At 40.9% G+C, this 25,324-nt stretch overlaps 3 protein-coding genes across 5 annotated transcripts in view; 1 reads left to right on the plus strand and 2 right to left on the minus strand.

Annotated features, from left to right (window-relative positions):
* Positions 1–1,318: 1,318 nt before the first annotated feature.
* SLAMF8 (SLAM family member 8) lies at positions 1,319–5,336 on the plus strand. Its single transcript, XM_040411112.1, has 6 exons — positions 1,319–1,654; positions 2,628–2,954; positions 3,042–3,335; positions 3,883–3,993; positions 4,670–4,767; positions 5,265–5,336. Exons 1-6 carry the CDS (start codon positions 1,531–1,533, stop codon positions 5,334–5,336), a joined length of 1,026 nt encoding a protein of 341 aa, XP_040267046.1. The 5' UTR covers positions 1,319–1,530.
* On the minus strand, positions 5,172–15,364 carry LOC120981974 (low affinity immunoglobulin gamma Fc region receptor II-like). Of its 3 annotated transcripts, XM_040411801.1 has the most exons (8): positions 15,226–15,364; positions 13,863–13,883; positions 12,589–12,855; positions 12,230–12,490; positions 10,455–10,607; positions 9,009–9,083; positions 8,478–8,500; positions 5,172–6,313 (listed from the first exon to the last, which is right to left on the minus strand). In XM_040411801.1, exons 1-8 carry the CDS (start codon positions 15,293–15,295, stop codon positions 6,233–6,235), a joined length of 951 nt encoding a protein of 316 aa, XP_040267735.1. In that variant the 5' UTR covers positions 15,296–15,364; the 3' UTR covers positions 5,172–6,232. The 3 variants fall into 3 exon arrangements, with proteins under 3 accessions (XP_040267735.1, XP_040267736.1, XP_040267737.1); XM_040411802.1 differs by lacking the exon at positions 10,455–10,607; XM_040411803.1 differs by lacking the exon at positions 12,589–12,855 and having other exon boundaries at positions 15,226–15,354.
* A 7,201-nt stretch (positions 15,365–22,565) lies between these two features.
* The window catches only part of LOC120981576 (Fc receptor-like protein 5), a 62,460-nt gene continuing 59,701 nt past the window's right edge, over positions 22,566–25,324 (minus strand). Inside the window, exons 24-27 of the mRNA XM_040411114.1 lie at positions 24,202–24,280; positions 23,616–23,675; positions 23,386–23,423; positions 22,566–22,928 (exon numbers count right to left, since the gene is read on the minus strand). Of these exons, the coding sequence (XP_040267048.1) occupies positions 22,788–22,928; positions 23,386–23,423; positions 23,616–23,675; positions 24,202–24,280 (318 nt within the window). The 3' untranslated portion in view covers positions 22,566–22,787. The remainder of the gene's footprint in view (positions 22,929–23,385; positions 23,424–23,615; positions 23,676–24,201; positions 24,281–25,324) is intronic.

Raw genomic sequence — 25,324 nt, forward strand, 5'->3', positions numbered from 1 at the left:
GTGGATGGAAATGAAATGTTTTAATGGACACGTTCACACATATATTCACAGGTCACTTTCGAGGCACTTGTGGGTCTATTTTAGCATCCATATTACAGCTGCATTACCTGCTATTACTGATGTCATATGGCTGATAAAGTGAAGTCATCTGAATACAGTCTTAGGACTTGTTCACATCAGTGTTAGAGGCTTCATTTGGGATCTCTGGAGAGAAGAGTCCTGCATGCAGAACATTTTTTCTCTATTTCAAAAGCGGACAGACACCAAATGGATCCCATTTTAGTCAATAGGATCGGGTTGGCTTAGTTCATGTCAGCTACGTGCCAAATCCTACACTTCCATTATTTTCATTGATCTGTGCCTATAATGGAGCAGGCAGTTGAATATGACCCTATAGGGTAACTCTGATATACAATTGCTTATTACCAATTCCCCAGGAGATGAAATCTTAAGTAACGTTTAAAAATCATGTACAAAAAAAAAATCTAGAGCTTATATGTAAAAACCCAAGCGCCCAGCTTAGTCAGAGGCCAAGGAGTCACCATCTAGTGGATGCATACTCCTGTATTGGACTTACTTAAATGCGGTCCATGTGAGTGTATAAGGCTAGCCACAGTTGATACACAATTAGTGGGAGGCCGTGGAGCAAAACAGTGACGCCAAGCACACAAATCATTCGGCTAAAGAATAAAGTTTCAGAATGGACAAGTCAAAATCTTCACCTTAATTCTACAGAAATGTTGTCGCAAGACCTAAAGTGAGCAGTATATGGGAGAAAACGGACCAACATAGCAGAATGGAAACTTATTTTGAATGAAGGAATGGGCAAAGATTCGTCCAAGCCGATGTGCAGGACTAATCAACAATTCCGAAGGGTTTACGTACTTTCAAGAACCACTGTATTTTTACTAAGGAGATTTAGCATGAGAACATATAACCTCCATGCAGATCTTCCTCAGGGCAGTTTGTAACCTCACTCCATTAATGCTGTGCTTCATGGTGACCCTATCTACCTGTAAAGCGGAGGTCAGTCCCTGCATATAAAAATCATGGGACATTTTGGGTGTGTGACTATAGTGAAGGCTGTGCAGGTTAATGATTTATGGTTCCCTTTCTCCTATTACACTTCTGGTAGAACAAGCGACTGAGTTTTTTATTGCTTATAAACCTGTCCTGCCAAGGATTAAAGGGACACTAGCCTCAACAGTCTGTAGCCCATCAATGTGTGACCAGTGAAGCTCCATCCCCCCACTCTTGTCTGTGCGGCTGAACCACAGCTCAGTCCTATTTACTTGAATGGGGCTAAACTGCAGCATCAGACACCACCTCTGAACATGACAGGTCCTCTTTAAATAAGTAATAAAATAGTGTACGTTTTCTTTCACATTTGAAACTTTGTCAATGACCACAGCTGGAGTTCCCCTATTCACTTCTGACCTATCATCTGGTCATGAGTTTGGAATCTTCTTCTATGCGTTCCTCCTGCTCTGTAATCACGGGGGATTTTTGTGAACATATTGGAAGTTTTGGATGATAGAGACAGAAAGTCAGTATCCAAGAAGCCTCAGATCAGATCTCGTGGTCAAAAGCAGCACCTCTATTACCATGAGGATGGATCGGCCACTGCTGACACTCATTTTCATAGTGCAAGCAGGTGAGTGAGATGGAGGCATCTGTGACTACTACTCTGGGATGAGGGTGTCCTTTAAAAGTTCTGCAGACACGTGGTAGTTGTTGCTGATATTGCTGGTGTGGGCCCTCAATTGTGATTATGGGCCCACATCACAGCTCAGCTTTTAATTTTGTTTTCAAATATTGTTGAATTGACTTGCAATACCACAGTTTACAGCAGCCTGCTGTAAATAAATTCCATAGACATGTATACAACTGTGCTCCTAGAGCATGATGTTTTTAAAAGCATTGCTCTTTTGAGATTTAAAGTGCCGCCGGCGCCCTAGGGTGAGATCGGAGTGAGGATGTGCGTTGCGTCCTCGTCTCCAGAGCAAAGGGGGCGGGGAGAGCCTGGCCGCGCATGCCTCTTTAGCATGGCCGGCGTCCTCTGCTCCCATGGTAACGGTGAGGAGTCTGGGTGCCGAGCTGGGTACTCAGCACTCAACTGTATGCAGATGAAAGAGTCGTGTGACGCTGGCCACGTCACATGACTCCTCCCCTCTATTTAACAGGCGGCCTGCTGGCCACAGGTTGCCTGTGATTAATGTCCCACACTCTGTGTATCCTCCAGTGTTATTTCCTGTTTTGGTATTTGAATCTCGGCTCGTTTATTGTCTTCGTCCTCGCCTGCTCCCTGTGTCTAGTCGCTTCTCGTGGTATTGACTCCTGCCTTGTGTTCTGACGTTTGGCTTTCGCTTGCTCCCTGGTACCGCTTTGACCTCCTGGTTTAGACTTTGCTTGTTTGACTGCATTGTGTTTGTCTGTCTTGTTTGTCTCTCCCACACTTAGTCAGGTTAGGGACTGCCGCCCAGTTGCGCTCTGTTACCTAGGACGTGCAAGTGCAAGTAGGCAGGGACAGAGATGTGGGTGGAGTCAGTTATGCACCCTTCCCCACCCCCTATTTGTGACAATCCCCTTGTCTCATTTATTGGTATACTATAACCTTTCTTGTACAGGTACTGTTTGTACAATGGAAAAGGTTACCCAGATAATAGGAAAGAAAGGAGGAGCTGTACATCTGCCAGCCATTGTGCCAGCTAAATTTAATACCAGGGATGTCTTTTGGAGACATTTGTCACCTACAGATCACTTGGTGGCTTCCTTTTCCCGAGGATCATTCGACACAACATATCAATCTTGTTTCTACGAGAGAGTCCAGCTTCTTAACAACTTTACTTTGGTTATCCTAAATCTTGAACTGGAGGACACTGGGATATTCACTTGTCAAATGGTGGACACCAATGGACACATGAGGCTTCATCAGTTCCACCTAATAGTCTACGGTGAGTGTCAAGTTGGGAATGTTATATGTCGGAATGACATTGAATTGCATGTAGTTCCAAGCCTAAGAAACAATTTTTTTGCCCTAGAAGTGGTCGTGAAGCCAGAAGTCCAGGTGTATACATCCAAAGGAACCACAGACTGTTCTGTGTTTTTGGCTTGCAATGCATCCACAGGAAACAATGTGACATACGGCTGGACAACCGACACTGGAGAAGGTCGTCCTCTAAACAGAACTTATATGTTACATGACAACAGTCGCCTTCTTAACGTTCTTCTTAATCTAAGTGATCAGGAGGTTTCCTTTACATGTATGGTAGCAAACCCGGTCAGTCAAGAGAAAACAGTCGTAACTCCTTGGAACAATTGTTTCATAAAACAGGGTAAATGAAGCTGTTCTTCATAAAAGTCTTTGAGGCCAACCATGATGGTGGTGGGCAGGTGGGATTGGTGTGAAGATGATCATATTACCAGCAATGGGGGCAAAAGGGTTTCTTTATTTTCCTATTACGGACCTCTCCCTCCTAACCTATAGATATTCATTAAAAGAAACTTCTAAGACATGGTCTATTCATTTCTTTTAATCTAACTACTAGCCAAGGTTGGTTCATACTACTCATATTCACTAGTTGTGGTGACAAGTGGGCTACATTAATATGCTTGTCTATAGTGTAACAACCTGAGACCATCACCAATGTCCTTAATTGATAAGTACCCATGCTCTAAAATCTCATTCAGTCGGAGAGACTAATGCATTTTTGTGGGCTTTCTACCCTTTGGAGTCAATGGCACTTTTTTCAGCAATTGATTATATACAGTCCCTCATTAAAAACCTCTACAAAATCTTTAATATAACGTTATGGGGTAACCTTCAGGAAGATGGATGTATTTTGCATATATCATTCATTTGAGACATGTTCTCTCATACAGGAACTGATGTTGGTTTCTTCAGTGGGAAAGTCATCTTGGTTATTGGGATCTTTCTTGTGGTCACATTTGCTGTCTTGATGTTCTTAGTCTTCTTGTTGACCAGACACTCTGGTAAGTAAATCCCTCATAGGTAAACTGGCTACATAGCAATTGTATTTGAAGATAAAGGGGGCTTGTCTCTAGGATTTATCCCTGTAAAGCATGGTATCTACAAAGTGTCCATATAGAGAAGAAAATTGGCATCTCTGTAGACTTGAAATTTAAAGGCCATTTTGTAAACCCTCCAGGTCATTACTTCTCAGCATTTTGGCCACAATCCTTGGGTCTGTACATAGTGGTACAGGTCATAAACTTATGGTGTACATGGATGACTGAAAGACGCTACTGAATTGAGACTATGGGTTGAGTTATTTAAAATCCCACAGTTTCAACATTACAATGACAAGTAATTCCTTTTGCCATGTCTATATACGGTAACTTGTAGTTTTCAAGGTCTGGACAGAGTTGTAGCTAGAGGAGGTTCTAGGGTAACAGTTGCAATCTGTCCACTGTTCCTAAGTGAGTTTGGGATGGGAGCTGCTACAGATTTACCTTAGGACCCAGGAACTTAAGATTACATCTCTGGTTCTGGCAGTATATTCAAGAACCTGGAACCTCTGGAGGAATGCTCTTCTGCTCATGGGTCTCTTTTGTGATGAAGTTTCCATTTGTGCTGCAGCTGGCTAAGAAGCACTTAAAGCTGCAGGAACGCAGGATTTTTCTGATAATCTACTTCTTCTGCTCACAGGTAAAGACAGAAGAAAAAAGACTTATCAAAGGACAACTTCACAACTCAATGAAGAGACTGGAGGTCAAGAAGAAGACTTGAGACTACAGAACAGTGATGTGAGATCACTACAAAGAGAGACAACTTTGTAGCATAAAAGAGACAAAGGTCATAGAAGAGACAGATCTAATCAAGAGGAGACATAGGATTTCTGGTAGAGATGGAGACTTCACTATATACTGCAATGCTGCTAAGCCAGTTGATCTAAGAAAATTATATGTGATCCTGTGCTGATCAGTTAGTGTATCTAAGTCTATCAAGTGTGATACTGTCTTTTGAAGCAGCATATCTAAATCTATCATGTGTAATACTGTCTAAGCCATTGTATCTACGCCTCTTATGTGTGATACTGTCTCCTGACCTGTTGTATCTAAGCCTATCATTTTTTATACTGTCTCAGGAAACCACACAGCACTACATTCCTCCTGTTAAACAGTTTTAGAAAATGTTTGTAAAATTTGTATAATGGTGGTAATGTTATATTGCATCATGTTGATATGGTATCAAGTATAAATTTTATTTTTCTATTTAAATTGTTAGTTTCCTTATGTTCTAGATCTACAAAACAGTCCGATTGGATTATAAATACACAAGAAGTGTGCAGGGGGAATTTAAGGGAAGGAACTAGACACTGTTTTTCCAGGAACTGTGGACCACTGACATCTACTGGCACAGTTCCCCTTAGTGGGAAAATATTACATTTCATTTGTATAGAAAAATCTTTTTGTTTGTTTTTTGGGAATTTTCATTTACTGAGCTTTATTAGTTATAAAAATTTAGGAAAACAATTCATTATTCGATTTAAAAAAAAACAAGGGTAAAATAACATCAGAACAAAAAGAATGGAGGTGGGTCCAGAGAAGCAAAAGATTCTTCTTGGCTTGGAATACAACATCTAAAAGTCTATGAGTGTTAAGTTGCATAGATAGAAGGTTGAGATCACAACAAATAATGGAATATCTGAGGGTAATTCAGTCTGTTTAGAAGGGCAGGTCAATACATTCCCAGAACAAATTGCCAATGGGCATCATATTTTCTTAAGGACTCCTAAGGCCTCCAGGTGCTTCAAGTAGGATTTTATTTTTATTGTCCCCAAGATTATGGGAGTCCCCACATTGGTCTTTTCTTCTATTGACGATCTTTGTAGCATAAAGATGAAGTTAAAAACCAGCAAAGCATGATGACTGCCAAGGGCTAAAAGGTGCGTAATGATGAGGTGGCTTTGACCTACAGGGGACAACATTTTGAATTTCACCATAGGATTTCCACTTTTCTGTATGACTGTGAATTTGAAAATGTCTCTCAACTCCTCTCTCCATGTTTAAACAGAGGTTTCTATCTCAACAGTTTATTAGTAGAACTAATTACAACAGATCAGTATTAGCACAGATACCATGTATGGAACTGTTTCTCCCGTGCTAAATTGATGAAGGGCATTTTAAAACAGCTTGTGTAGATTTTCTGGTCACTTTGATGTCTTGTGATGAGTTTATTCATCGGCTGGCAACTTGGTGAAGATCTTTATTAACAAGTCAATGAAGAGTCTGTTCCTTCTACGGTGCCTACTGCTGGTGTCACCAAGGAATATACAATGGAGTAGTCATCCTGCAAATCAGAAAATAATATATTTATAAATTACTGTAAATTAGGTGCAAAGGTAACCCTAAGGACAGTCAGAGTGGTATCTAACCATACATGCATAAAGTACCCTACTATTAGGTCTGATGGGATATATTGTATAGAGACTTTCCAAAATTCCGGAAGAACTTTACTTCCGAAGTCATAATTTTCTTCTCTTTTGAAAGATCACGTCTCTTCTGCTGACAAGTCTCTTCTTCTGAGGAAGTCATATCTTCTGTTAACAGGTATTTGCTTCTTAAAGGGGTTGTCTCATCATAGACAAAGGGGGCGTATCCCTAGGATATGCCCCCATTGACTTTTATAGGTGCTGGGACCTGCACCTATATCGAGAACGGAGCCCTGCAAGGTGGTGGCTGGAGGACTCCGATCCGTCCACCATAGAAGTGAATGCAGAGCTGAATGCAGAGCGCGCATGACCGGCCACCGCTCCCATTCACTTCTGTGGGCTCGACGGAAATAGCCGAGCCAGCGCTCAGCTATTTTCGCCGGCCCCATAGAAAATTAATGGAGGGCGGCTGCGTATGCGTATATCCTAGCGATATGCCCCCATTATCTGTCATGAGACAACCCGTTTAAGTACTTTCCTCGACGGGTTGTCTCTTCTAAAGAGCTCTCTGGTTTTAGTGGATCTGTCTCTTCTCTTCTAAAGTTTTTTTAGGAGATCTGACCCTATTTAAAATATCTTCTTTTTAGGGATTTTTCTTTTCTTCTGAGTATTTTCTGGGTAAGTAAATTCAACTTCTAACAGGTCTCTTTGTCACGGAAGGTGTACAGGAAACAAGACAATGCAAAAGAATCTATGACTCACTGGATCCAAAACTAAGGAACAAAAGGGAGACCCCTGCATGAGACCTGGCACTCTCCCTGACTGCTCAGCCTATGCGAACACCCCAAAGGTGGATGATCGCATATCCCCGTACCTCGACTATATAATACCTGAACACCCTACAATAGTGAGGGGACACGACCACCGGCTCCCTACACTAGACACGGAGGGAGTCAGGGTCATCTGGGATCCAGCAAACAGAAAATCACAAATGAATGTACAGCAATTATCTTGTAGAAGACTGGGAAATAGGAACAGCATGCACACACACTCCAGGAAGTTGTATAAGCCGCACACTAATGCATTATGGGGAGGAATTTAAAGGGATGCAATCAGTCCAACTACATGACAGCTGAGAGAGACTAACGAGATGAGGAACTGAAAACCAAAACAAAGAAAACTCAAGGAGGAGGTTCTGAAAGGGTTCTGTCAGAGCTTCTCAGCTGTCTGGTTGTGACACTCTTATGTTGAGACACCTGTAGACAAGTTTCTTCTGATGAATACTTTTCTTTCAAGAAATGTATTTCTTAATGGTTTCTTCTTTTGAGAAACTCTCCCTTTCTTCTGCGAGTGCAACCTCTTTCTGAAAGGTCTGTTTAGAGGTAAGTGTGAACTAAGCTTAAATCTTTTCATTTCAGGATGGAAAATTCTTTGTGAAAGTTCTGTTTCTGACAGTTCTCTTATTTGAGGAAGTTTCTTTTGACATTTTTCTAGTAAAGTGCCTTTTTCTTCTGACAAGTTTCACAATGACCAAGGATTATACTTAGGGCTCATGCACACGACTGTATGCCCTCCGAGACATACAGTGTGTGAGCGGGCCATATATCCCGGAGCAGCATACATCGTGTGCACAGGAGCGCACAGCATCAGAGGTTACTATGATACTGTGCGTTTCAGGCCACCGGCGGGACTATTGTCCTGCACTCATATGATCATTTGAGTGCAGGACAGTAGCCCCGCGGGCGGCCCGATGTGCACAGTATCATAGTAACCTATGAGGCTGTGCGCTCCCGGGCGCACGATGTATGCTGTGCTGCTCCGGGACAAATGGCCCGCTCACGCACCGTATGTCTCGGAGGGCATATGGTCGTGTGCATGAGCCCTTAGACTATACAAAATACTATAGAGTGCTTAATAATATGTAGAGAATTTCCAAAATATTGTTTTGCTGACTAATTTCTTTCTTTTGTTCTATGGAAAGGCTGGAATCTCACCATGCCAGTGTAGATTGAAGGGTGAAAAGAGTATGGCTAAGACATCTTACCCGTCCAATATGAAATCCTTTAAAAATCTTATACTTACATCTGGCTGTTGAGCAGGCAAAGCTGTAATAAAAATAAGAAAACAGAGGAAATCAGCTACTTTATTCTTGGTTCACCTCAAATATTAGAAAACTGAAAATTGGAGGCTCCACGTGAACATTTGGTTGCATACTAGTTTAGCATTTCTCAATAACTTGGGAACGCACGGTGGCTCGGTGGTTAGCACTGGTGCCTTGCAGTGCTGGGATCTTAGGTTCGATTCTGATCAGGAACAACATCTGCATGGAGCTTGTGTGTGTTTCCTCTGGGTTACTATGATACTGTGTGTTTCCTCCCACACTCCAAAGACATACTGATAGAGACCTTAGATTGTGAGCCCCACTGGGGACAGTTGGATGTTAATGTCTGTAAAGCGCTGCAGAATATAGTAGTGCTATATAAGTGCATAAATAAATAGACTCGATAGAAGTTCCTCCACAGAGAAATGCTGAGGTTGAGTGCGAATTGCAGTAATGACTTACTTTTTACTACAACCAATGGGCAACCAAATTATAATAAGAATGTGGCCAACCTGTCTGTACATGCTTCATTCCTATATACGTGTAACACACATCATCTTCTTCAGACCCGCATTTTCTCTGAGGTTCTAAAAGTCAGAGAATGACAAGAATGATTATGGATCTCCTGGTTTAATACAGAAAAACTGAAACTGTCATATCATTGTCATATTCCATTGCCTTTAAAGTCAACCAGGCTTCCCTAATACCAATGAAAAATAGCATTCCACATAATCTCTTCCCCTTGGATTCAACAAAGCCAAGAATGGTCATGTGATCCACTCTCCATGTTTAAGTGGTCAAATGGGTGGAGCTTAATTCTTCAAAGGGTGGACACTTATTGATGACATTTCTTTTGTATGTATTAAGTCAGGTTTCATAGGTCATCCTGTGAAGCCATATTGTATACTAAACATGTTCCAGTAGCAAATTGTGGTGCCATAATGTACTATATGCCTAGAAAAAAATGTAGCATGTGTAGGGATCATATTGGTTGTGCCATATTTGCTGACTCTCTGAAGTTTCTAATCTGTTGCCTGAAATTGGGTGTCTTTTGTTTGGGTGATAACCCGAGTCAGGTTTCGAGGATTAATGAAGAGTCAGACATTGACATGATAGCCACCTACAGGTGACACTAGAGAGACAGTGTTTTGTATACATTTTCCCAGGGAGCATTGCCCTAAACATTCTGGTAGGAGAGGAATCTGTACCTTCTGAGAACCAGGATATAGCAGAGAAGATCTGTAGACAACTTAATGGTGTCCCCATGCTATATCTGCTATAGTATGTTGCATCTAAAGAGAATTAACTAAAAAAGAGGAACCAAACCTCAAAGAAAATATTCCAATATTTCATAATCGTACATTGTATATTATTATAATCTGTGTTAATTAGGATGGTCAGTAATGTCTTCTCAATAGTTTTTCCAGCCTGGGGTCAGGGTTGGTAATAATGTATTTTCCTTAAAGTGATTTTCCACTTCTGAACTGCATTTCTAAAGTTTTGTGCTAATTTGTTTAATAATATTTTTTTACAAGGATAGGAACTCTGACTTTCTGTTCTGAGAGCTACTTTATAAAATTATTTGGGCTTCCTACAGCCACCACTGGAGATTGCTTACTGCATAGAAATGTATACATCTTCCATTGCAAACTGGAAGTAGGTGCCAGAAGGTCACAGCTCCATCTACTGTGTAGTGGATCCACTGATAAGTGGTGGTGCAGGGTGTTGGACCTCAACTTAAACTAAATTGATGGTCTATCTTGAGAATAGGCCATCAATATAAAAGCCTTGGATTACCTCTTTATGGTTCTAAGCCCACCCCCCTCCCCCACCTCTGTACCAGGAATTGATTATGTCCTAGTACCAGTAAGTACCCAGATTGGAAAAGTCTACACAGTGTTCATAAAACATGTAAATGTAAGATTTTTCTTAGATTAATGTCATCAACATAGTCCAACCTGTGATGGTATTCTCAAGGTGTTGCCCTCTAATCTGAAGCTTGTGTCTCCACATGAAGATCAGGAGAGCAGCAGAGAGCAGGAGAAGAAGGGCAATGACCAAAATCCATGTAGACCGCGGAGTCATTCCACTAAGCAATATCTGAGGCCGCTCTGTGAGGACAAAATAATCACTTTAAAGAACCAGTGTATGGGCACTCTCTTAAGATATAAAATAAAAAAACTGTGGCAGTATCGGTGCAGGTGTCAAGTAATTTCCAAGAGTATTACTTCATCTGTTAATTCATAACATTTCGACTGGGATCTGCATCAGGGGTGACTTGCTGATCTAGTCTGTGCTCTTAGTGGTGCGGGCAAGCATTTTCTTCACTTTTACTCTCATCCTTTAAGTTATTTAGAGAATACGCCTGAAGAAACCACCTTCGACCTAGTGCCAGGGACAGCTGTAGGTGAAGAGTATGGACTGATGGGATCTCCCCCCCCAAATATGCCTCAATTGGCCACATAGCTCTTCCATATGTGTTTCTGTAATGTTCAAACGGTGAGCTGCTTCTCTGAAGACTTGGAAAAGTTTTGCTAAGTAAGGATTTAGATGATCATGTTGTAACTTTTGTCCATGTCTTCAAGGAGCACTAATCATAAGCTGACGATTGTGAGATATATGACATAAAATGGGGGACAATGGCATTTTGTCCTCCAGGACCCCACAGCCAGCGTGAAATAGGAAACAATAGACATCAGGTTTAACGCTGCTTCTATATATCGCACTACTGTGCACATTGCTGGTGTCGCAGCTGTCTAGTACACGCCTTGGATATATTCTGCTGTCGTACAACTGTCTTTACAATTATATTTATCGGAAACTCTGCCCTTACCAGATGCGAGCATATCATTATCACCTTTCAGGTCCACTAGCATACAGGCTATTAATAGATAGGTATAGGAAGGGAGAGTCAGTGAAATTAAAATAAACAGAAACCAGTTAAACATGTATAAAACGATTAGTGAGTAGAGAATTGTTGAAGAAATTGAGATAAGAGCGAAAATGTTTCAACATTCAAAGCATATCAAACATAAAACTGTATAATCTATCAGATAATAGTGATAGTATTTCACCTAAAAACAAATTATAAGTTTTGCTTGTAATACCATGCCTAAACACATGGTGTGCTGTTGTGAGGAAGCTTTACTATCATGAGCAGATGGATCATAGAGTGCAACACAGTAAATCAGTGGCGGTCAACCTACAACATCATTAGGATCTCTTAATTTAATTTAAGGGTGTTACGTTACATTCGTTGTCCCATGTCCTTCATTTGCAGTGATGAGATCTGACTCTCCTTCACTGCTCATATGGGATATAACAACCAAGAAGCAGACTGGCACTACTGGGACTGCATAACAGGAGTAGAAATCTTCTTGCTTTATTGCTTTCTGCGGGTTACATAAACATGGACATGAACATCTAGGCGACGTCCGTTTTGTGCATACCTGCACTTCGTCTGGCCTGGTGAAGCCTAGATGTGTTCATGTCCATGTCTATGTAACCTGCAGAAAGCAACAAAGCAAGAAGATTGTTACTTCCGGGTGAGTGCCGTGTTATGCTCTACTGCACATTCATATGGGATATGACTTTTTAATCATAAATGATGATAAAGAGCTATTTCCTGTAAAATTTGTACCTTCCAGGCTATGGATTTGTATACGTGAAAATGTACTGAAAAAATCCCAAAATATCCATCTTTCATACAGTCTGTACATGTCAGGTGTCTTACCTTGGACAGTCACAGTTGCTGTAGCATTGAATATCTTATATGTCTCATGGAGGAGTATTTTTTGGGAGCAGCTGTAGGACCCGGACACATTCCAGTCTACACTTGTAAACCGCAACTCGGTGTTGTTGTCGGAGAAGTGAATGGCAGTTTTATTCTTGTAGAAGGTTGTGTTTGTCTTTTTGTAACTGGAAAAACTGTGACATCTGAGAGTCAGTGGTTCCCCTACATAGACGACTGAAGGAGTCTGCAGGATCAGAGGGGCTGAAAGGAGAAAAATCAAAAATAAGAGCTTAGGAGCTCGAAACATGTGTGCTTCACATTGCCTTTACGTAAGATGGAAACCATCCGGGTCAACTTACTGCCAACCACTTCTAGTCTGACTGCATCACTTTTGAGCTCAGCTTTGGCCCAGCATTGGTAACTCCCTGTATTCTCATCCGATGCTGACCCGATTTTGATTGTCCTTTGATGATGACTTTGAGACAGTACTTTACCATCTTTGGACCAGTAGTATCTTAGGTTCCCCTGAGTCGTAGATCCCACGTTACAGGATATCGTCACTGATTCATATGGAAATATAATCCTCCAGTTGGGTGTAAAGGTCACCACAGGTTTGACTTGGGCCCCTAAAAAACCCAAAACATAGAGTATGCACAGGTGGCAAAGAAGCAATACGGAGGCATTCCTTGTTTACTGTACTTTGTTATCCCTTGGAATAGCGGGGAGCATATCAATATAACATGTCTATGTGTCAGACCAGCAGGGGGCATTGTATCAATATAGTAGGACTCCCACTTCAGTACATGGGTTTGTTTCACTTCAGCAAATGCCATTTATCATGTAGACACCGTTAATACAAGGTAGTTACTAATATACTGTGATGGTCCGTATGGTCTCCTTTGTTGGCTGGATTCGTTTTGCCATCACATCATACACTGCTGGTTTCCAGGGGCTACGGCTGCCGCTGAAGTCCGACAACCCCTTTAAATATGAGTTCAATATTTAGTTGGTGGCACAATGTAAAGTTATTAATTGTGTAGCCATTTTAAATGTGATGTGATTTTTTTATATGATGCATTTGGCGTTTGTCAACCATCCGTGAGTGATGGTTGACTGCCTAAGGATACCCTCATACATATGGGGGTGGGGTGGGTTTATATGCACCACCGCTGTCCTGAAATGTGACTATTCTGTTTCCTTTCTTTGCAGAAGTATCAACGACATGCAAATAAGAACATGTAGAAAGTTCTCAAAAAATCTGCAAGTAAGACTTCACACAGGTGCACTGATGGGTAAGAATCCCGTAAAGTGTAACTAGTGCATCAGTAACTAGATGTAGACCGGGAAGAAGGACATCATTTCTGTTGACATCAGATCAACTGCCGATTTAATGACCATACTTTGCAAAAGGGTTTCTAATGTTGGAGCGGTGTTTTGGGGAACATAACTTTATTGTTTTTAGGCCAGATCTGCAAATGTGGCTTCCTGAAAGACATAGGTTTGAGGCCACTACTTACATGGTTCTCAAGGAGAAATTCATGGCATGACAGATGACATCACATTGAATATTCATAGACTGATGACATCACTGGATCACTAATCTTTTATAGGACTATCATTTATTATTACTTACCACAGTGTTCTGTTGTGGCGGCTGTAAAAGATAAAAAAAAGAGAGGTCGGCGTCAGGACTGAGTGTGTGGGGGTATAGGTATACTGGTATGTAGATGGGTAACTGGGTCACCATGATTCCAAAGTGGCTTACTATTGTTGTATTAGCCCCCAACGAAGAGCTGCTCTGAAGCACAAACTGCTGCCCAGAGTAGGAGATGATAGATAGGAGATTCTATAGAAGAATTATTATATGGCGAATTTTAAACTGTTCCATACTTTATTAAAACCTATTGCAAATGCCATAAAATAAATTTTTCACATTTTTATTTATTTTTCTATGTGAAAAATAGGCACCTGAAGTGTGGTGCGAGGAGGTAAGCAGGCTATTAACAGAGTGAAGGGAGTGGGGGCAGGGCAGGGGCTCACAGACAACATCGCTCTTGTGCCCACTCTGCTAAAGCCTGACGCAGAGCGGCTGCAGGGGAGTCCATACCCTAGTATGCAGCAGTGGACAGACTCTAAGACTGCAGCCTGTGTCACTGGGAAAGCAAACAAAAATCTATATTGGAAAAATGTATTTTATGGCATTTACAATAGCTTTTAATAACGTATATAGAAAGCATTAGGTACCTTCCTGGTGCCAAATGTAATGCGAGTTCTGCCAACTGGGTACACGGATTGCCAAGACCATATTAAGCCCAATCAAACCAACTGCTTGGAAAACCAGTCAAACGTGCTTTCCCTGTACTGGTCCACACAGTGGACAAAGACCACAGCAGACAGAGCCACTCGACCAGCAGTGATACTAAGGGATTTACTGGCAAGCAAATACATTTTATTTATCTATCATCTATTCTATCTCATATCTATCTATCTATCTATCTATCTATTATCTATCTATCTATTATCTATCTATCTATTATCTATCTATCTATCTATCTATCTATCTATTCCATATCTATCTATCATCTATGTATCATCTATCTTATATCTATCTATCTATCTATCTATCTATTCCATATCTATCTATCTATTATCTATCTATCTATCTCATTATCTATCTATTATCTATCTATCTATTCCATATCTATCTATCATCTATGTATCATCTATCTTATATCTATCTATCTATCTATCTATTCCATATCTATCTCATATCTATCTATCTATCTATCTATCTATCTCCTATCTATCTCTATGGTAATGTATCATTCTGTCTAGCTATCTACTAATCTCTCTATCCATCTACTAATCTCTCATCTGTGTTATTAACTGTCTAATCTCTATCTCCTATCCATTTATCTACCCATGCCTCATGTTATGGAGGTCATTGTCTATAACTCTGAGGGCAGAGAAGGATCAGGCAGGGGGTGACTACTTACAGATAATGAGGATGATAATCTGAGCTCTCATGGTGCACTTGGTCCGATCCACACTTGCACAATAAATCATTTCACTTATTCACAGTGAAGCAGATTCTTGTTTCCTGTTTCACGGCTCTGGCGAATACATTAGCAATGCGTGAGTGGTCTATGTATGGGTCTTACCGGGGACTGTCCCTGGTCACAGTCACGAGACCGTGTACAGGTTCAATTAGGGAAATTCTCTATTATTCATCCCCTTTCCCCCCCCCAAAAAAAATAGAAGACATCCCCTACTTCATTATTCCTACATAGCTAGATGACAACTACCATGGGAGCTGTACAGGTGTAAATAATGGTTTAATGTCTGAGAGGTTGTCACAGCCCCGCCCCCTGCTGATGACATCACTGGTATAATGACATGTGATCCACACCTGATACTACAGGAACATCTATTACTGCTGACAACCTGCCTGTACATCCTGTCTGAGAGGTTGTCACAGCCCCGCCCCCTGCTGATGACATCACTGGTATAATGACATGTGATCAGACACGAGATCCATATACATTATACTAAAGAAACATCTATTACTGCTGACAACCTGCCTGTATATCCTGTCTGAGAGGTAGTCACATCCCTGCGCGACTTCATATTGATAAAAAAAATATAATTAGAGGATTGCACCATTAAAACAGTACATTTTAATAGTCACTTGCTTATGATTTTACTCAATTAACAATGTGAAAAATATCGCAGTGTAAGCGCAGTGTTTCAGTACGCAGACACAGTGGCGCCTCCTCTTTAACTTAAAAACGCTGATTGTGCAGAATAAAGAATTTACCACCAATGTGTCCTCTCTGTAATCAGAAAGTGAGTTGTCAGAGACTTGCAGGACGTTCATGAGAGTAGTAGTGTCTTTTCTTAAATGTTATGGTATCCATTAAGACCCACACACAACAAAGGATACCATAGTCCAGGAGTCAGCAACCTTCTGCACTCCAGCTGATGTGAAACTACAACTCCCAGCATGCACACCTACTCAGCTGTTCTTGTAACTCCCATATAAGTAAAAGGAGGATTCTGGGAGTTGTAGTTTCAGAACATCTGAAGTGGCGGAGGTTGCTGATTCCTGCCATAGTCACTGGAGGATTCTTCTTATGGAGATTTCATTAATATTAATAGTCTGTGAGTCAAGGCAGTATTACCCTTTCTTCAGGCTGTTCAGACTAGTCCGTGCTATACCACAGGACAAGACGCATCAAAAATGGTGCCAAATGTCATAGAGGGCAGAGCCTAAGGTAACATACACCTAGGTTGTCCTCAAGAGCTTGTTTATACTAAATGTATAAACCTTTAATTCTATCAAATATATAAGAAAGCATAAAAGCGATTATGAATACTATGACATAAGGTAGTGACAGTAAGGAACTTTCATTGCAAAGAATGGATTAGAGAAACATTCTGATGAGCAAGCATTGCTAAGAAGGCTGATCATGAGCATGGAAACGGGAGCATTGGAGCAAAAATTTTAGTAAAGTGTGGAATTTTTTTTTTTTTTTAAGAATCACTACGCACCCTCGCTAACCCCTGCTGCTGATGTTCCAACACTTACCTGGTCCCTGCTGGTCTCCTCTGGCTCGACACACAGGAAATGACCAAGGAACTGAACGAGAAGGATGGTTTGCATCCATCTCAAAGAGGAACACAAGTATTTAGTGCAGAGTTCAGAAGTCTTTTGGACAGATATTTAAACTAGAAGTTGGGGACAGAAAGTTAAATGATGAGGATGATCTTTGTCCCCAGCCCGTTAGGATGAATCAGTGTGAAAATGAGGTTGTCTGTCCAGTAGATGCAGCTGATGCTATAGATACTACAGGGCATAACAGTAATGTTCTACGTACAGTGTGTACCAACGCTCCTAGCTTAGGAAACGAGCTCCGCAAACTTATGGTGATCATGTCTAGGGATAATTTGGATCTGGTTTCAATAACTGAGATTTGGTTCAGTAATTGTAATAACTGAAAAATAACCATACCTGGATACCCACTGTGCAGGAAAGACAGAGTAGTCAATAGAGGTGGTGGAGTAGCCATTTATGTCAAGAGTAGTCTTAAAATTGTTTTCCTGGATTTTTATACTGATGACCCATCCTCTGGATTTGAACGTCGCTGGCTTCTCACAGCATATAACAGCAGGTGTGTATGCCCAGTGCACTCCATCAAAAATGGCCATCTTAAAGTCAACTAAACTATATGTCAGACAGGTAAGCAAAAATTAAAGAAGGAAGGGACCACTATGGTTTACCAGAGAGAAAGAGACCACTATGGTTTACTAGAGAGAACAAGACCACCATGGTTTACCAGAGAGAAAGAGACCACTATGGTTTACCAGAGAGAAAGAGACCACTATGGTTTACTAGAGAGAACAAGACCACCATGGTTTACCAGAGAGAAAGAGACCACTATGGTTTACTAGAGAGAACAAGACCACCATGGTTTACTAGAGAGAAAGAGACCACTATGATTTACTAGAGAGAAAGAGACCACTATGATTTACTAGAGAGAAAGAGACCACTATGGTTTACTAGAGAAAAAGAGGCCACTATAGTTTACTACAGAAAAGGAGGCCACTATGGTTTACTAGAGAAAAGGAGGCCACTATGGTTTACTAGAGAAAAGGAGGCCACTATGGTTTACTAGAGAAAAGGAGGCCACTATGGTTTACTAGAGAAAAGGAGGCCACTATGGTTTACTAGAGAAAAGGAGGTCACTATGGTTTAATAGAGAGAACAAGACCACCATGGTTTACTAGAGATAAAGAGACCACCATGGTTTACTAGAGATAAAGAGACCACTATGGTTTACTAGAGATAAAGAGACCACTATGGTTTACTAGAGAAAAGGAGGCCACTATGGTTTACTAGAGAAAAGGAGGCCACTATGGTTTACTAGAGAAAAGGAGGCCACTATGGTTTACTAGAGAAAAGGAGGCCACTATGGTTTACTAGAGAAAAGGAGGCCACTATGGTTTACTAGAGAAAAGGAGGCCACTATGGTTTACTAGAGAAAAGGAGGTCACTATGGTTTACTAGAGAAAAGGAGGTCACTATGGTTTACTAGAGAAAAGGAGGCCACTATGGTTTACTAGAGAAAAGGAGACCACTATGGTTTACTAGAGAGAAAGAGAACACTATGGTTTACTAGAGAGAAAGAGACCACTATGGTTTACTAGAGAGAAAGAGACCACTATGGTTTACTAGAGAAAAGGAGGTCACTATGGTTTACTAGAGAGAAAGAGACCACTATGGTTTACTAGAGAAAAATAGGCCACTATGGTTTACTAGAGAGAAAGAGACCACTATGGTTTACTAGAGAAAAGGAGGCCACTATGGTTTACTAGAGAAAAGGAGGCCACTATGGTTTACTAGAGAAAAGGAGACCACTATGGTTTACTAGAGAGAAAGAGAACACTATGGTTTACTAGAGAAAAGGAGACCACTATGGTTTACTACAGAAAAGGAGGCCACTATGGTTTACTAGAGAGAAAGAGACCACTATGGTTTACTAGAGAAAAGGAGGCCACTATGGTTTACTAGAGAAAAGGAGGCCACTATGGTTTACTAGAGAAAAGGAGACCACTATGGTTTACTAGAGAGAAAGAGAACACTATGGTTTACTAGAGAGAAAGAGGCCACTATGGTTTACTAGAGAAAAGGAGGCCACTATGGTTTACTAGAGAAAAGGAGACCACTATGGTTTACTAGAGAGAAAGAGAACACTATGGTTTACTAGAGAGAAAGAGACCACTATGGTTTACTAGAGAGAAAGAGACCACTATGGTTTACTAGAGAAAAGGAGGTCACTATGGTTTACTAGAGAAAAGGAGGCCACTATGGTTTACTAGAGAAAAGGAGACCACTATGGTTTACTAGAGAGAAAGAGAACACTATGGTTTACTAGAGAGAAAGAGACCACTATGGTTTACTAGAGAGAAAGAGACCACTATGGTTTACTAGAGAAAAGGAGGTCACTATGGTTTACTAGAGAGAAAGAGACCACTATGGTTTACTAGAGAAAAATAGGCCACTATGGTTTACTAGAGAGAAAGAGACCACTATGGTTTACTAGAGAAAAGGAGGCCACTATGGTTTACTAGAGAAAAGGAGACCACTATGGTTTACTAGAGAGAAAGAGAACACTATGGTTTACTAGAGAGAAAGAGGCCACTATGGTTTACTAGAGAGAAAGAGACCACTATGGTTTACTAGAGAAAAGGAGGTCACTATGGTTTACTAGAGAGAAATAGGCCACTATGGTTTACTAGAGAGAAAGAGACCACTATGGTTTACTAGAGAGAAAGAGACCACTATGGTTTACTAGAGAGAAAGAGACCACTATGGTTTACTAGAGAGAAAGAGACCACTATGGTTTACTAGAGAGAAAGAGACCACTATGGTTTACTAGAGAGAAAGAGACCACTATGGTTTACTAGAGAGAAAGAGACCACTATGGTTTACTAGATAAGTAATATAGTAGAAGAGAAGATGGCTGCTTTTAACTGATATGAGGAAACCAGAAGTGTGGCTGATAGAGGACTGTATAAAAGAAAAAAAGCCAATGCATCAAAGGAAGAAGAAATGGCCCAATCTATAAAGAAGGGGGATACAAGCTTCAGGTATATTAGTGACAGGAAGTTGTGGGATTACAAACATTAGAAATAGGCAACGTCACTATATGGATGGGGACAAGGCTGTCACTGACCATTTGACTACTTACTTTTGTTCAATATTTTCAGGCTTTATGATCATGACATTACTGCTACCTGTAAAGGCTCAGTCCCAGTACTTTTGGAGGCTGATGTTATAAGTGAATTGTCACATTTAAAGTCAAACAAGGCAATGGGTCCAGATGGCATCCTCCCCAAAGTCCTTACAGAACTCCGGTCTATGGTTGCTGCTCCAGCCCAGTCCCTCCTGACAGGAAATGTTCTTGAAGATTGGAGAATGGCCGATGTTGTACCTATCCACAAGAAGAGTAACAGAAAAGAAGCTGGAAACTACAGACCGGTTATCTTGACCTCGGTAGTTGTAAAAATAATGTAAACCCTCCTGAAAAAAACCATAGTTGACCATCCAAAAACCAGCAGCTTATTGGATCCAAAAAAGCATGGCTTCACCAAGGACACATCATGTCAAAATAATTGTATTTATTTCTTTGACTATGTCTCAAAACTGTTGGACGAAGGTGGCGCCGTGGATATTACTTGCCTGGACGTGAGCAAAGCCTTTGATACATTGCCACATAAAGAGTTAATAGATAAATTATTGAAGATTGGACTGAATCCCTGGACAGTTCAGTGGATTCACAGTCGCCTGAAGAATAGACACCAGAGTGTTGTTAATGGTGTGCAGTCTGAGGAGGGGCAAGGGTCTGTCATGGGTCCTACTATTTTTAATATGTTTATAGGTGACATAGGAGAAGGTTTGGTAGGTAAGGTTTGCCTGTTTGCTGGTGACAACAAAGTATGTAACAGGGTAGATATTCCTGGAGAGATTAGTAACATGGAAAAAGACTTTGCTTCTCTAGTCCAAACGATGGAAACTGCAGTTCAATGTGTCCGAACGTAAAATAATGCACTTGAGAAGAATGAACCCTCTAACCTAAGTATCATATTGGCAGTTCTGTGTTAACCAAGACTTCAGAAGAGACGAATCTATGGGTCCTGATATCAGACGCCTTCAAAATCAGTGCACAGTGTCAGCAGGCGGATGGGAAAGCAAGGAGGATGCTTGGCTGTGAAGTTAGGGGTAAAACCATTTGGAAGAGATAGGAAGTAGATTCTGTTAACCGGGTGGTGCACCATTAAAGAAGACATGAAAACCACCCTCTAAGGCCTCATGCACATGGCCATGCCATTTTTTGCGGTCCGCGGATCCGCAAAAAACGGAAGCCGCCTGTGTTGCCTTCCGCAATCTTCGGAACAGGCGCCGGTAATATAAATGCCTATTCTTGTCCGCAAAGCGCGGACAAGAATAGGTCATGTTAGATTTTTTTTAGCGGGACCGCAGAACGGAGCACACGGAGTTGTGTCCGCATCTTTTGCGGCCCCATTGAAGTGAATGGGTCTGCATTGGCGGCGCGGATGCGGACCCAAACAACGGTCGTGTGCATGAGGCCTAAAAGTACTAAAATATACTGAAGGCACGAGATAAAATATAAGAAGGATAAATAACTATCACTCCAAGTAGCATACTGTGATGCCCTGGGGCTAGAGGACTAGATGAATTTTGAAGCAGATCTGTTGTATTTAATAAAAAATTATAAAATTATGCAGGTATAGAAATAATACAAGAAAAAAGAGTAAAGATACACTGTTGTAAAAACATACACAATGAATCACATCAGAACCATTGGGGTGAGGTTGTGAACACCTATGGAATTCACGACTACTATAAGTTTTATTACAGATATATTTTTGTGACCAGAACTCTCTATTATTCTAATATGTAATCCAAAGCAGTTCAGTAATCTTCAGAGCAGAGGTCTTCCAGCATTCCCTGCTTGTTCAATGTCTCCACATAATTGAATTATTGTGGTTTAGCTAAGCTGTTAGTGGGGTGTCTTTCACAAGTTTGACAACCAGCAGAAGTGATTGATGCTCTTAAGTATAATACGGGATTTAACTCAGGATCAGTACAGTATAAGTAATGTAATGTATGTACACAGTGACTGCACTAGCAGAATAGTGAGTGCAGCTCTGGAGTATAATACAGGATGTAACTCAGGATCAGTTCAGGATAAGTAATGTATGTACAAAGTGACTCCACCAGCAGATGTCACCGTCTCTCCCATGACAGAGGTGAGAAGATCTGAGAGACTGGCGGCACGTGAGGGTATCTGACAGTCTCTCTGTTCTCACCTTGCAGTGTTGATGTTTAGTAATGACCACACCTCTCATAAGGTGCAGCTGGTGGTCATTACTGAGGCTCTATTTAGTCCTTTCTCACACTGCTTACCATGCGGAGTGTTGTTCCTTTGGATCTTCGGCATCTCCATTCTTCTTTAAAGATAAGTGCATTCTATTTAGCATTTTGTTGTTGGCTTGTGTGTGTTGTTTTCTAGGCCTCAGGGAGACACTGGTTTCTTCATCTGGGAAGGAACCAGTAGTCTCATTCCCTGCCACCATTCCTAGGGCTTCCAGGCTCTCCAGGGCTAGGTATTAGTGTATGAGTATTTCCACCATCTGGGCCTACTCATACTGGCAGGAGTCAGGGAGAGGCCTAGGGATTCCTAGGAGGTCACCATCCCTCTTACTTAGCTTTGAGGCCTAGACTCTGGTCTGTTCTCTTCTGTGTGTATTCTGGTGTTTCCCCTCCCCTTTACGTGTGATAGCAGAATAGTGAGTGTAGCTCTGGAGTATAATACAGAATCATGAGCGCTCATGAGAAGTAGCTGAATAGCAAAGTTTTGCTACATCTGTATAGACTTACAATGACTCAGGTAAAGGTATTACATTTAAGTATATTACTAGACAGGTCTATTATATATATTTTTCAGAACTCCCTAATGTCATTAGCCAGATTTTACTGATGATGATCATTGATGTTATCGGCTGTAATGGTATGGTAGATACAGTTAGAGTCCAACGTCTCTAAAGTCTTTTGGTCTGTCTTGGTCTCCGAAGTCTCCATGGAACACTTAGCCACGGAATACATAACCGTGACCTGGTAAAAAAAAAAAACAACACAAATCTGTAAAAGATTTTGAACATAAAAATAATACAGGACTAAACACTACGGGAGCCCTTGGAAAGTGAGATACGGTAAGTCTAACTGTCAAGATCATGGTATGGAAAAGTGGTGGCCAATTGGTAGGTATCAGTAGACCTTAGAGTGGAGACCAGTAGATCTTAGGTCACCATGCTGTTCCGCAGTTGGCTTTGAAGAGATGGCTGTGGCATATAGAGGGGGGTCTGTAAGTGATTCTCACTCTGGTGGACTTGAGTCATCCATGTAAGTGCAATAAGTAACTGTGGCTGCTATCACTGTTATACACGTCTGTGCCACGTGTGCCAGTTCCTGGTCTAGTGCTGTAGAAGTTGCTAAGCAAATTTCCATCTCTTCTGATATATTTGTTCATGTTGTCGCTACACATGACTGTTTCATCCTTCCATATACTTACATTTTCTCTTATAGCAGTAGGTGGATAGACAGAAGGAGCTAAAAGAAGACATGAAGAACAATAACTATCATAGGTTGTCAGGTTCTCCTAGGCTTCTACATTCTCTATTCAGGATTGGATTTGTTGACTATGAACAATCTTCATGAAAGTTTTCTTTACATAGCCTCCCATCCCCACTGTGCACCGCACCTGTCATGTAGTCTATGGCACGAAACACAGATCATACTGACCTTTTGTTGCTCTAACAGTAATGTAGGTGCAATCTTCATCAACATTCTCCCTTAATGGCACTGGCAAAGAAGGTGATATGGTCAAACCTTTATTTTAGACCAAAATGAATTACCAAGCCAATATGTAATAATTGTGGTAATCTCTAGCTCTGTGATAATGAAGGATTAAAAACTCTGCAAACTTGTGTTGATAAAATATGAATATTTAGTATAACAAAGAAATTAGAGCAAAGCAAAACTAGAGCAAATATAAAAAAAAATGGAAGAGGAGGTGATGAGCATGAAAAAAAAAGTGAAAGAAATGGAAAAGAGCGATGAGAATAGAGAGAAAGTGAATGGAAGAGAAGGGGATGAGAACAAAATTGAAAACGATGGACATGGAAGAGAAAGTGATGGAAGAGAAAGTAATAAGAATGGGAGAGAATATGGTGGGCATGGGAGAGAAATTGAGGACAAAGGAAGAGAAAGTCAAGTGAATAGAAGTGAAAGTGATGGGAACTGAAGAAAGAGTAAAGAGAGTAGAAGAAGAAGTGGAATGGAAGAGATATTGAAGGGAATGTAATTATCATTAAGGTATTTTTCTTACCATTTTCATATACTATTTCAGGGATGGTTGCAGTCTGTTGTTTATCTTCATTATTCTTAAATGTGTTCAGCCCTATAGATTAGTTAATTATATTATCCTGTTTTATGAGATATATATTTTATGAGTAAAATTTCCAAGGAAACGCTATAAACTGTTAACTCTCAAACATCCACATAAACCTAACATATGGAGAATATTCTCTTTTATTCACTTACCCTCTGTATTCTAATGTATCATTATGTGTCCTTCTGGGTGGGCCTTCTTTCATCTCTAAAGTGTCCTGATCTATCTGCAGCAACCCCTTCCAAACCCCTTACCTCTACTGTTGATTGCGGTATCCTGGAAAGGACCTCGGTTAAAGCAGGAGGTCAGTACTGATACCTGAATAATACTAATCAGCTTACCAAAGTCCTAATGCAAGTGGCTAGAAAACATGTTGGCCACATATGACTATCCTATGCATCCGGGAATTTAGATTATTCAATCCTGACTATTCAAAAAAAGTAGAGGTCTAGGCAGTATTTCTCCTGGTTCCTGACTATCCACTTGAAGCAATATAAAGGGTCTATTAATTCTTCTGAAATACACTCACCTAAAGAATTATTAGGAACACCATACTAATACGGTGTTGGACCCCCTTTTGCCTTCAGAACTGCCTTAATTCTACGTGGCATTGATTCCACAAGGTGCTGATAGCATTCTTTAGAAATGTTGGCCCATATTGATAGGATAGCATCTTGCAGTTGATGGAGATTTGAGGGATGCACATCCAGGGCACGAAGCTCCCATTCCACCACATCCCAAAGATGCTCCATTGGGTTGAGATCTGGTGACTGTGGGGCCATTTTAGTACAGTGAACTCATTGTCATGTTCAAGAAACCAATGTGAAATGATTGGAGCTTTGTGACATGGTGCATTATCCTGCTGGAAGTAGCCATCAGAGGATGGATACATGTTCTCATTCTGTTTACGCCAAATTCGGACTCTACCATTTGAATGTCTCAACAGAAATCGAGACTCATCAGACCAGGCAACATTTTTCCAGTCTTCAACAGTCCAATTTTGGTGAGCTCGTGCAAATTGTAGCCTCTTTTTCCTATTTGTAGTGGAGATGAGTGGTAC

This window comes from Bufo bufo, chromosome 11 (genome assembly GCF_905171765.1).
Source record: "Bufo bufo chromosome 11, aBufBuf1.1, whole genome shotgun sequence".
In the NCBI taxonomy this organism is placed as follows: Eukaryota; Metazoa; Chordata; class Amphibia; order Anura; family Bufonidae; genus Bufo; species Bufo bufo.